Consider the following 12,640-nt stretch of genomic DNA (forward strand, 5'->3'; position numbering starts at 1 on the left):
GATTTTAGGTGGTAGTGCCTTAGAATGCCTGTGTAAATGGCTACATGGGGCAGGGCGGGGGCATCTGCAGTGGATAAGGAGAGCTGAGGGGAGTTTTGCAGGGACAAGAGACAGGGCTGACATGCTCAGCAGAGCAGTCTGAACTCAGAGCTGGCTTCTGTGAGCTGGGTGAACTTTCTGACCCGCAGTCTACTGCCACAGCATTGGCCTTGGTCCCTGAGGGACTAGAGGGAGCTTGGTTCCGGCTCTCTTCAGACTTCCCACCCGAGGTTGTGTAAATAGCTCTACCTGAGTCCTGTTGATGGCCGATGGATGGCACAATCCCTGCATGCAAGAACCTGTGTGTGAGGCGAATGTGTAGCTTGTCCGTGTCACATTCCTGTCCACACATGATCATGCAGCCCCTCCTTCTGTTCTAAACCCTAGTGAACCCGGATGCGACAGGCTGTGAACATGAAGTCTTTATTCTGTTTGGCCTCAAAGCAGGGAAGGGCAGGTGCAGGGGTCAGGGCACGCATCCAGCAGGAGCTCCACATCCAGTGTCTCCATGTGAGGGCATAAGCCCAGGCAGAGGGGCATCTCAGAGAGTGTTCCCGCTCTGGGCCAGGGCTGAAGGCTGGGCCTGCCTGGGCGGCAGGGGGCCTTAGTGGGCCAAGGCGAAGCCAATGCGGTTGTTACGCCGATCAAACTCTGTGTAGAACTTTCGGATGAAGGTGGCGCCCAGGGCCCAGGTGGGTCCAGTGGGTGGTGGGATATCCATGGCATGGATGGCCAGTGTGCACAGCTTTTTACTACTGTAGGATTCCTGGCAGGAAGGGGGAGAGTTTCTCCATACCCAGCACATGACCGTTTTCCTTTCACCTTGCCTGACCCTAGCAACTGTCTCCAGCAACATTCCCCTTCTCACCTCCATCTCTCCCCTAGCCACACTGGGCCTCCCTCACATCTTGGCCATTTTGCCCCATTGTGGACTGCACCCCTCCTGTGTTTAGCCCCTGTGCTAGATGCCAGGCAAACAATACATCAGGCACCGTGCTTCCTTCAGGAGATTACAGTTTGCCTTAGCTTCTGATCCTAGACAAGTTATTCAACTTCTCTAAGCCTACTGATTATGAAAAGAGGATAAGAATATAGGAGCATAGGATTATTGGGAGTATTTGATGAGAAACTGGACATGAGGGAACAGGCACAGTGATGCCCAAATATGGCCACACATTGGAATCACCTAGGGAAACTGAACCCCAGGTGCCACTTCTAGAGGTTCTAATTTAATAGGTATGGGATGTGGCCCAGGTACCAGGATTTTTCAAAGCTCTCCAGGTGACATGCACAGCCAAGTTTGAGAACTACAGTTCTAACATGATCTATGCATTGTAATCTGTCCCCCTTTGAGGGTCTCTGTCCAGCCTTCCTCCCTGCCACCGAGGGGGCCGACTCGAACCTCACCTGAAATACATAGTCCGCGCTGGTGAGCGTGTATTCTTTGCCTCCCAGGTGGAAAGAGATGTCAGGGAGTGTAGGGCCCTCGTTACACTTCACGACATACTGGGGTGGGGGGCAAAGGGAGCCTCCTTGAGTATGGAAGACATCTCAGCAGACGAGGAGTCCTACGTTGGTGGCCTGGCCTCTCTGCTGGAGAGGGTTGGGCACAGTGCCCCGCCCCATGGGTGACCAGCCACACGTGTGGAGAGTGTGAGGTGAACAAGCAAAGGCCTGAGATGGCCTCATCTGCCTGGGGGATTTGTGAGCCGATACCAGGTGGCGCTCCCCCCACCCGCAGCACCTTCCCTCTTTGGCTTCTTACATCGAACAGCCTCTTCTTGGCCCCCAAGGCCTCCATGAGCTTCTCTATGGAGCTGGTAGAACCTGAGATGTAGGATGCACCAGTGTCCACCAATGCCAGGCAGCCGTCTTCACAGAGCAAGGTGGATGACCCCACAGACACCCTGGGGGAGGCCACAGTCAGACAGACAGACAGAAGGCTGATGGGGCACCTCCAGGCTGCATGTCCTTCCTGAGTGTGGGTGGGTGGGTGGAGGCCACAGTGGTGGCCCGTTGAGGCAGTGAATGGAGGAGGGAAGGTACTGTCGCCCTCCACCACTTCTCCCCAGGCCCTTCCCTTCTGTGTTCCCCAGCCTGGACAGAGCAGGCAGAGAGCAAATGGTGGCTGTGCTTAAGAAGTGGCTGCATTTGGAAAGAGGGCAGGATGGTAACGCTATCCTTCCCACCCTCCCCAACCTCAATGACATCAGCAATTTTTGGAGCCCAGAGAGGGTTGAGGATTTCTGACCCCTTCATTTGAATCTGCCAGACGCCAGTCTTGATGAGGTTGATATAGTGGAAATTCCCTTCGTAATGCTGGGGGTCGCTGCCTCCCAGCACAATCTGTCCTCCCAGCGACTGGGCATTCCTAAAGGAAAGATCAGAAGCTCTTGGAAACCCATAACCTCCGGGACCCAGCAACTCAGGCAATCGGGGAAGGTTGCACAAGTGTGCCAGGCAGGACAGAGGGCTCTAGGGCAGCGGAATATGGGACAGACAGCCAGGCTCAGAGCTGTCGTTGGGAAGCATGCGGAACATACTGCTTCTCTGCCTTTCTTCCCCTCCCCAAGCCCAGCCAGAGGTTGTTCCAGGGTAGTCCAGCTGTTCCCCAAAAAGCATCCCCAGAGAGGTCACAGAAAAGGAGCAGGTACAAGAACAGTGAGTGGATGTGAACAAGACACAAATGGACGCCCCTCACTCTTGGGTTGCTGCTGATTGAGCAGGTGCAGGGGAGGGGACCCTGAGGAGGCTGTTGGATGTGGGCAGGGGGCATGGAGAGAGCAGGAAGGAGGGACAGAGAACTTCGGCATCTAGCGGAGGCTGGGCTTGCTGATGCGAGTTTTGGGCCGGTGGCATGTGGAATTCTGGGTCAGGTGCTCAGGGAGTACTGGAAGGTCACAGCCATGTGGGGGTTTTGTCTCCTTACTCGGAATCTCTGCAGAGAAAGAGAGACAGCAGAAAGGAAGCTTCATTTCCTGCCAGCCTCATCAGCCCTGCTGTTTGGCAGGGTGGGTGTTATCTACTCTCTTTGCCCTTCAGGCAATGGAATCACTAAGAGGCGAAGTCACTTGCCTGAAGTTACCCAGTCCATGAGTGAACAAGTGGGGGACTGGAGCCAGGCTCCTGGTGCCCCGTCTGGAGCTGATTCCCCTCGCCTTCCTTTCCTCCACACTGCGCTTGGCTCAGGGACTACTGTAGGCCTAGTCTCCAGGGCGTGCATGTGTGTGTGATGTGTTTGTCCAGAATTCATACTGGAATTCACACATGCACATGTGTGCATGGGTGTGTAGGTGTGCATATGTTATTTTGTGCAACTGCAAACTACTTGTGTTTTTATAAATTCGGAATGTATGTGTATGTGCTAGCACAAATTCCCTACTGCCTCTCTCTCAATACTTCAGGATGTCTCTGGATGTTCCCTCCTTCCCATCCCAAGATAAAGGAAGAAGCCAGCCCTCTCCTCTGCAGAGCCTGGCTTCTTCCTGTCTGCTGGAACCTCATCTCCTTCATGGCCTTCAAACTCCAGTGCCCCCATTTAGCTCCTCTTCTTTCCACATTTTAAATCTCTTTCTTTCCATTGGCTTCTTCCTCCACCTACAGGCATCACTTGAGCATCCTCTAGCATTTAAAAACACCCACCCTTCCTTTTCTGCTTCTGGATCTCACCCCCCACGCCACCCCCCATTCCCTTCCCTGTTGAATGTCCCAGGGCAACCTACATCTCATGACCTCCACTTCCTGATACCCACGTCATCCACCTCTTAACTGCTTGCCATCTGGCCTTGCCCCCACCTCCTCTAAAATGGCTCTTCTAAAGGCGACCCCTGACTGCAGAGCCACCAATTGGTGTTTTCTCAAGGCCTCCCTTTCTATCACCACACCAGAGACTCCTCTCTGTTTTACTGTGAGATTTTTCTGAACTCTGATCCTCTCCTCTATTCTTTTTGCCACTGGCCTCATGTTCTTACCCTTTTGACTTTTTTTTTTTTTTTTCCTGAGACTGGATCTCACTCTGTTGCCTAAGCTGGAGTGCAGTGGCATAATCACTGTTCACTGCAGCCTTAACTCCTGGGCTCAAGCGATCCTCTTGCCTTGGCCTCTCGAAGTACTGGGATTACAGGCATGAGCCACTGCACCTGGCCCCTTTTGCCTCGAGCTCTCTTGTCTCCAACTCATGCCATCTTTCTGAGTCCAGCAGTTTGGAGTAGAGCCCAACCCTGCTCAAGAGCTGACAACAGCTTCCCCAGCGCTGGCTGAGCTGCACATAAGCTCAGCCTAGAATTGAAAAGCATCCATGGTTTTCAGCACCACACTCGCTGCCTGCCTGTGACACTCATTACATTGGAATATGTCTTGTCTTCCCTGTTAGCCTGTAAGCTCTATGTGGGTAGGGGAGTACAGATTCTGCCTTGTTCACTGTGTTCACTGCTGCACCCCCAGAGCCTGGCACAGTGCTTGGCACATAGCATTTACTGAACTGATGAGTGGGCAAACAAATGAAGGATCTAATGGATGACTGAAGTTGGCTGTCTCTGTGTGGGAGGAGCCATGGCCCTCACAGGCAGGGCTCCAGGTCACAGTAATCCCTTATTTCCCATCATCCCCACCTTGCATCTCCTCTTGCTCCAGAGTGGTACTGTCCATTAGAATGTCCTGCCAAGCTGGGAATGTTCTCTATCTGCACTGTCCAAAACCGTAGTTACTAGCCACCGCGGCTGCCAGACATTTGACATGTGGCTAGTGCAACTAAGAGCCACCAGTTGAATGCTTAATTGATGCTTAACTGTATTGAATTAATTTAAATTTCAATGGTGCCTTCCACATTGGCTAGTACAGCTCTAGATATTGATTGACGGTCATCTAATCACAAACGCTTAACAATTCTGGCCCAGGCTCTCCTTCCACTCCCCAGCTCTTCTCCCCTCCTCTCCCCCCACCTCAGCCCCTGGAGTCCCAGTCCCCACCTGTTGTAGTAGAAAGAGAAGACGTCCTCTTTTAGCACCCCTTGGGAGAGGATGTTGTCGAAGATAGGGGTGACCCTGCCAATGGCCTGTTCAATGAAGCCCATGCCCACAACCCCATCAAACTCGGCCAGCATGAAGGGTAAGGCAGGCATCTCCGTGACCTCTCCAAACATCTGTGTCACTGTGATTCCACCCACCTGTGGGAGGAAGGACCAGAGGAGACCAAGCCCACTGCCCGCTCCTTGGCTGGAGTCTGGTCTGGGCTTCCACACTAGGGATCCCAGGGCCACACAGGCTTCAGGGTACAGAATTTGGGGTAAGAGTGTTTCCTCAACTCTGCATGCACACACTCTGTGTACGCCAATGTGTATGCCAATACGTCTGTGCCACAGAGCCGAGAGAGAGCTGGAGTTGACCAGGGATTGGACAGCAGAGGCTGAGAGGGTGGTCCTGCCAAGCAGCAAAAGGAAAGCTGCCAAGAGCGCCTCCCCCTCCCCAGTGGCCCGCCTTTCGTGCCCGGCAGGACTAGGTCTTGGCCCCCACGCTTATCATGGGCGAGGGTTTCTTCAGCACAGCCAACCTTGCCCTTCTCCCTTCTTTATATCTGAGTTCACAGAAAAAGGGAGGGAGGCAGGAATCACCCTGATTTTCTGTCAGGCCCCATGTGTGCCCCTCCCCTAACTCTGATGGAGCAGGGCCTGAGAAACTCCAGAATGAGGAAAGGGTCAGTCATGGGCCAAATAAAAAAAAAAAGCAGGACTTGACCTGAATCCCAGAGTCAACCTCAACTGTGACCTTAAAACCTATGCCTGACCCTAAAACTCAGCCTGACCCTGACCCTGGATTTTAGTCTAGGGTGTAGCCCAGTCAGAGCTGGTGAACTTGGGCAAGTTACTTGACTGCAGCCATGGGGCTCACGACAACCCTACGTGCAAGTCAGATGCAAAAACGTCCATAAACCACCCAACAGTTAAGCCTGTAGCCCAAGCTTGCTCCCCCATAGGTACTGCTGCTTTGCAGCAACAGCCAGATGTGGCAGAGCAGGGTGCTCCTCAGCTCCCCAGGCTCCAAGTGGGCTGCAGTGCACCTCCCCGCAGGTATGGCCCCTGGAGGGTCAGGAGAGGCCTGGGGACAGAAGGGGTTGGGAGCAGATGACCTAGGGCAACCCCACTTACGGTGATGATGTCCTGGCTCAGAAAGCCACTGACTGTCCCTGTTGAATAGCGGAGGGTGAGTTCCGTTCCATTGTGCTTGTAGCTGGAGGAATCCGAAGCATCGAAGAGCTTGTGATACACTGGCAGGGGGACAGAGGCTTAGGTTTGTCCAAGAGTGGCCCAGACAGGGGGACTCAGAGGCAGGGTGCATTGTGGGTATGGCTGGTGTGGCTTAGGACTTAGCTTAGGTACAGGGACGAGTGACTCTAGGGTCAGGAGGCTTGGAATATGTGCTTCATCAATCAAGGACTGGGTTTCTTGGGCCCCCCTAATGTGCCCATACCTCGATAATTTTGTCCTAAATGAAGGAATGTAAAGTAATCACTAACACTGATAACGCCAGAGAAGATGCTGGGCACAGAGTAAGTGCCCAGTAAGAGGTTGTTGATTAAGACTAGGGATGGAAGAGTTCCGAGTGCCTGGGATGGGTTTGAGAATTCAGTCCTGTCTCAATCTCAGGAAGACTGGGAAGTAGCCTTCTGGGTGGTCAGGGATTCTTGGAGCTTTCTTTCTTTCTTTTTTTTTTTTTTTTAAAAACCTTGGTGGCTATATCAGAAAAATGGGAGACATCTTCCTCTCTCCCTTAAGTGTCAGGGTCAGTGGGTACAGAGGCAGAGAGGAAGGCACTCCCTTGGTGGCAAGAGGGATGGGAGCTAGGTGTGGGGCAGGATTGCTCATGCACAGTAGGGCAGGGGGATTGAGGAGAGGCACTGTGGGTCTTAGATCTCACCACAGGCAGTGTAGAGACGGCTGCACTTGGAGGAGGGCACCCAAACGTTGGACGAACCAGTGTCAAAGACGACTTTGAAGGTCTGGGGTGGGGTGCCGATGCCAATCTCGCCATAGTACTGGGTCTGTGGGGGTAAAAAGAGAGGGCTGGAGGGGCTCAGGGTCTTGGGGTCTTGTCTGGCTTCACTCTTGGCTGTCAGGGTAAGATTTCGCCCAGGTGAGGTCCTATAGCCTCTCGGGGTTTCTGCTGTCCTGCAGGAACTGGTAGGAGGCTTAGCATCGCCCCATGGCATCCCAGAAAGTGGGAATCTTAGTAAGACAAAATGGCGAAATCAAAACATTGAGAATGAAGCAGGATGCGAACTTGACCCTTGAGAATCTACTGGGGCAGGAAGCTGTCAGACTGTGCTGGACCAGGTCACAGAAACCTCCACCTGAGTCACACACCCCTTCCCACCCACCTGTGACACCTGGCTTAAGGCCTGGGCTGAGTTCCAAACCTAACCCTGCCCCTGAATGGCCCCTGAGTGCTTTCCTGTCTTCTGTGCTCAGGCTTTCCAACCAGAAAATGGGAATGTTCCTCAGCGCCTTCGTCAAACACAGCATAGGAAGGGAGAGTCTTGTGGCAAAGAAAGCCCTAGGTCCGTGGGGGAAAAGAGACAGGGAGGGAGGGAGCGAGGGGCTGGGCCAGGCACTCACATCCATGTAGTTGGTGAGGATCACGGAGGAGGTGGTGTTGCCAAGGGCCAGCCTCTTCATGGGCTGGCTCCACTCGGGACCAAGTCTGGCCATGTCCACACCTCGTTCCTTCAGGCTTTCTCGGATTGAGGGCATCCTCTTGAGGAAGATCCTGGCTCATGGTGGAGGAAGCAAAAATAGAAAAGTGCTGTACCCCCACCATAACGGTAGAGTCCCTGAGGCCAAATCCCTGCTTTTAGTACAACCACCTTTAATGTTAGCCCAGTCACCTGGAAATCACCTCTGTCCCTGAAGGCCTCTGGAGCATTTATAAGAGTTACCTCTTGTCAAGAGTCAATTTAGAGGAGTCAGCTGCCCGCGGATTAAATAACCCTGAAGTGACTTCCTTCTGTTGCCTAATTTTAATTAGACAAGGCTGTTTGTTTATTGGTCCGTTCATTCATTTATTCCATAATCACCTGCTGAACAACTACTTTGTGCCTCACTGTGCTGGAAACTGGAGCTAGAAAGATAACGATCATGACTGCTTTTAAGGAACTCCAGCTGGCAGGAGGACAGACGGGAAATAGGCACAGACATTCCCTCTGAAGAGATGAATGCCAGGGAGTGCCCCTGTCAAAACTAGGGGCTGGTGGGGAGACAGTGCCATGGGAGGCCACTAGGTGGCAGCAGATGCCCACAGCAGCTGCAAGGTCTCCAGGACACCAGGGGACAGGCACCCAACCAGGGCTGTGGTGGAGAGGATCCCCTGAGCTGGGTTGGGCATAGAGAGAGGCCAGCATCTTCAGAGTACCATGCACCTTGTCCTTGGAGAGATGTGTCCCAGTCCCTTGGCTTCTTGTCCAGATGTTTTCCCATCACCTTTGAGAGGCAGAATGAAAGAGACCTGGGAAACTGACTCTACTGAGTTGCTACTGAGAGCTCTCCAACAAGCTAGCTGTCATCCATTTTATAGATGAGAAAAATGAAGGCTCACGGGGACAAAGGTGACTCAGAAATGTTGAAGCAGGGATTCAGAGCATGTGACTGGCCTTATTTCCCATATAGGGCCCCCTGGGTCCCGACGTAAAGGCTGTTCGCCAAAGCCCAGAGGAAGATGTCTCTAGCTGTTCACCGGAAGGTCCCAGGATGGAAGCCCAAGTTGACTCTGCAATAGACTTTCCCATACACAGGGAGATTCCCTCTTTCTTCTACTTTCTTCTCAGCGGCCAGTCCTCCTATACTTACACTACCCTTTCCTTCCTACATCCTTCCTGCGTCCCATGCATTCTACTTACTCTCATTTTGCCCATGGACATGAATGCAACGTTTATGCCTATCAGCATGGTATCGTAACAGAAATGATTTGTGATCTTCCTATCTCAGTTGACTGTTACCAAAATATTTTCACAATCATTATTTTATTTGCTTTCATAAGGTGGATGATTTTATTACTCCCACGTTACAGATGGGAAAATGGAGGGTCAGAGGTTTGACCCCAAAGAGGTTGCATTTCCCATTATTTACTCACAGCTCCCTATGGTTTGGACTTTTACTTTTTGCCATTTCCTTTTCAGAAAATCCTTTCCTTCTCCCCTTCCTTTTCCCCCCAGGTTCTTTAGTCCTCCAAGCCCCAACATGTACACCCACCTCCAAGAAGCTTGCCCCAAGGCCTCCAGCCCACACTGGCCTCACCTTCCCTTGGGCCTCTGCTCTGTTTTTCCTTGGGTCTCACAGCCTGCACTGTACAGCATGTGGAACTGGTGCCATATGGTGGTGAAGACAGTGGTTGCAGGGGGCATGCCTGAATCCCCTTACCACCTGTGTGATTCTGAGAAAGCTACCTAACCTCTCTGGGCCTCTTCTAAGTCTCCATTAAACCCTCTAAAAATGAGCCTAATGGTAGTACCTACCTCAGAGTCACTGTGCAGATGAAACCATGTGCCCACTGCTCAATACATGTAAATTGTGAGCATATATATGTACATGTTCACCTTGAGAAGCAGCTCATTCATTCAGCTGTCCCAAGTGCCTCACATGATGCTCTGCACATAGCAGGTAGCAAAATTCCTATAATTCTGTTTCAAAAGCTGGATTCCCTCTCCACCCCTTGCCCAATTCCATTCTTTTTCTCTTTTGGATAACAGCAGGGGAAGATGTTTTTACTTTCCTCTGCCTTTATCCTGGGGTGCAGCTGCTTTGAAGTACCCATCCTCTTACCCAGTGCTCACAACCCAGCAGTTACTCTCTGAGAGCCTCAGAGCAAGGGAAAGCAGTTTGGGAAGCAAAAGGCCCAGTGTGTGTTGAGGCTTAGCCTCTTACATATCACCTCCCTGAGCCTCAGTGTCCTCATCTGCAAAGTGGGAATGCTGAGTTGTTGGGGGCATGACTTGAGATGAGACATGTGAAAAGATCCTGTGACACCCTAAGCATTTTATAGGCTTAGCAAGTATTACCGTGATTAAAATGTGCCTTCCTACCTTCAGGACTGCTGGTCACATCTGCTGTCCCCAGATTGAAAGCCCCTTTCTCTGTGAGGCCTTCTCTCAAATGCTGTCTATTCCCCTTCTTCAACCTTTTTTTTTTTTTCTTTTTTAGATAAGATCTGGCTCTATCACCCAGGCTGGAGTGCAGTGGCTCAGACTGTACCCATGCCCCACCCCCCACCCCCATTTTTTTCTTAGATGGAGTCTCACTCTGTCACTCAGGCTGGAGTGCAGTGGCACGATCTTGGCTCAGCAACCTCCGCCTCCCAGGCTCAAACGATTCTCCTGCCTCAGCCTGCCAAGTAGCTGGGAATTACAAGTGCCTGCCACCACGCCCATCTGATTTTTGTATTTTTAGTAGAGACAGGGTTTCCCCATGTTGGCCAGGCTGGTCTCAAACTCCTGACCTCAAGTGATCTGCCTCGCCCTCCCAAAGGGCTGGGATTACAGGCAGGAGCCACAGCGCCCAGCCACCCATACACTTCTTAATATTCAGGCTGTGAGCTCCTCAAGGGCAAGGGGCATGTCCTAATACTTCTGAGTTCTCTACAGTGCTTAGTTAGCATGGTGCTCTGGGCAGGAAGCGAAAGACACAGCTTCCAGATCTGACTACTAGTGTCATTTATTGGGCAAGTCACCTGACCTCTCTGAACAGGTCCATACCTCCCTGTCCAGCTGATTGTAAGGATTGAATGACAGCACACGTGGAAAAGTCAGGGTGTTGGGAAGGTGGGAACCCTGCACCCCTCCCATCCCTTCTCTGCCTGAGTTACCAATTACCGTTTAAAGGTGGTGGTGTCTGTCGGGAGACCGAAGGTGCAGGAGCCCCAGAGCAGCAGCAGCAGTCCCCAGCGAAGCATTCTTCTCCATCCGTCCATCCTTTCCTCAGTCTGGGGCTCTCTCTGAGATCCACTGAGGTTCTGTGGCTCCCTTAGCCCTTCCCCTTTTATACACTCCATGCTTGGGGTGATTGCAATTCTGCTCTGCCCTGATTTATTACCCTGGGGCAGATGGCAGGGCAGCCAGCAATAAATCTCACTGTGGGACAGAGCTAGGTGGGTGAAGGGTACCCAGGTTTCCGGATGTGGAGCAGAGGGGCTGGAGGAAGGGGAGCTGTGGGAAAGCAATCTTGTGTCCAGTGACGCTAGCAACCCTCTATCTGGCTTGGCCCTGTGACCCCTGGAACAGGCAGAGGCTGATGAGAAACAGCACTGCTCAGGGCCAATGTCAAAACCGGGACAAGCATAAAACCTAGGTTTCCAGCTCCCTAGTCCAGACCCAACCCCTATACCCTAGGAGCTCCATCCTCTATATTAACTTTGGCTTTGTCCCTGACTGGCCTCTCCCAGTCTACAGCCGTTTTCCCGTCTAGAACATGGTGAATCTTCACAATTGGTTTCTTGGCGGGAGACGCAACAGCTGGTTTAATTATAAGAGTGGAGGGACCGGGCACGGTGGCTTACACCTGTTCCAGTACTTTGGGAGGCTGAGGTGGTTAGATCACCTGAGGTCAGGAGTTCCAGACCAGCCTGACCAACATGGTGAAACCCCATCTCCACTAAACTACAAAAATTAGCTGAGTGTGGTGGTGGACACCTGTAATCTCAGCTACTTGGGAGGCTGAGGCAAGAGAATTGCTTCAACCCAGGAGGCGGAGATTGCAGTGAGCTGAGATCATGCCACTGCACTCCGGCCTGGGCAATAAGAGTGAAATTCCATCTCAAAAAAGAAAAAGAGTGGAGGGAGACTTAGCATGACTGACTCCATTTTGCCTCTGACCCCCAGGGGTAATATCCTTTAGGTTAAAATTTTCTGCTTAACTCTGTACATAGACCAGCTAGTTATAGGAGTTTAGCTTGCAGTTCAACTTTAAAAAGATGGTAACAGTTCCTTTCCCCAAACTAACCCCCAAGGAGATAAGGAAATATACAGACAAATAACAATGTTATGTTAAAGATTTATAGGAACATTGTGACCTGACCTAGAAAAAGGAAGCTTTACAACCTCCTCAGACCCTTGCTGCCACCCAGGTGTCTGTGGTCATCAGTCACCTCGTGATCGCAATCCCCTTCTTCTTCCCCTTCCCTTAATACAAAAAACAGCCTAACATTCGTGCTGACTTCAGATGGTTCTTTATGATGATGGTCCACCATCTTCTTGGTTTTCTGGTTCTCTGAATAAGGTAGCTTTCCTTGCCACAACACCTTGTCTCTAGACTTATTGGCTGTTGTGTGGCAAGTAATATGAGCTTGGACTCAGCTACTCATGGCCTTGAACAGTCTTTCTGTGTCTGATTACATTCAAGTATTGTTTTCATCAGGTTTGAGTTACAGGTTATCTAAATGGGCTTCCCATAAGGAGAAGCAATCACACTACAGAAAATTTTTCTTTGCGTTTTTGATAGCTGGCCTAAAAAACAATTATTTTAGGCTGGGCAGCAGTGACTCATGCCTGTAATCCTAGTGCTTTGGGAGGATGAGGTAGGAGGCTCACTTGAAGCTCATTCAAGACCAGCCTGGGCAACATA

At 51.6% G+C, this 12,640-nt stretch overlaps 1 protein-coding gene across 1 annotated transcript; it reads right to left on the reverse strand.

The window, feature by feature from the left end:
• Positions 1 to 446: 446 nt before the first annotated feature.
• Positions 447 to 11,040, reverse strand: LOC105484787 (renin). Its single transcript, XM_011746734.2, has 10 exons — positions 10,894 to 11,040; positions 7,649 to 7,799; positions 6,951 to 7,074; positions 6,182 to 6,300; positions 5,007 to 5,203; positions 2,969 to 2,977; positions 2,291 to 2,410; positions 1,805 to 1,946; positions 1,447 to 1,545; positions 447 to 805 (listed from the first exon to the last, which is right to left on the reverse strand). The coding sequence occupies exons 1-10, from the start codon at positions 10,989 to 10,991 to the stop codon at positions 644 to 646; spliced, it is 1,221 nt and encodes a 406-aa protein (XP_011745036.2). The 5' UTR covers positions 10,992 to 11,040; the 3' UTR covers positions 447 to 643.
• Between the last annotated feature and the right edge of the window lie 1,600 nt (positions 11,041 to 12,640).

The sequence above is a fragment of the Macaca nemestrina genome, chromosome 1, assembly GCF_043159975.1.
Source record: "Macaca nemestrina isolate mMacNem1 chromosome 1, mMacNem.hap1, whole genome shotgun sequence".
Classification (NCBI taxonomy): domain Eukaryota; kingdom Metazoa; phylum Chordata; class Mammalia; order Primates; family Cercopithecidae; genus Macaca; species Macaca nemestrina.

What these genes read in the sequence shown, in the direction of transcription:
- LOC105484787 (XM_011746734.2), bottom strand. Translation starts at nt 10,991, where the DNA reads ATGGACGGATGGAGAAGAATGCTTCGCTGGGGACTGCTGCTGCTGCTC. An exon ending in CCGTCTCTACACTGCCTGTG is followed by an intron (nt 6,301 to 6,950) that starts GTGAGATCTAAG and finishes TCCCCCTGCCAG; the next exon opens with TGTATCACAAGCTCTTCGAT. An exon ending in TGAGCCAGGACATCATCACC is followed by an intron (nt 5,204 to 6,181) that starts GTAAGTGGGGTT and finishes TTCCTCCCACAG; the next exon opens with GTGGGTGGAATCACAGTGAC.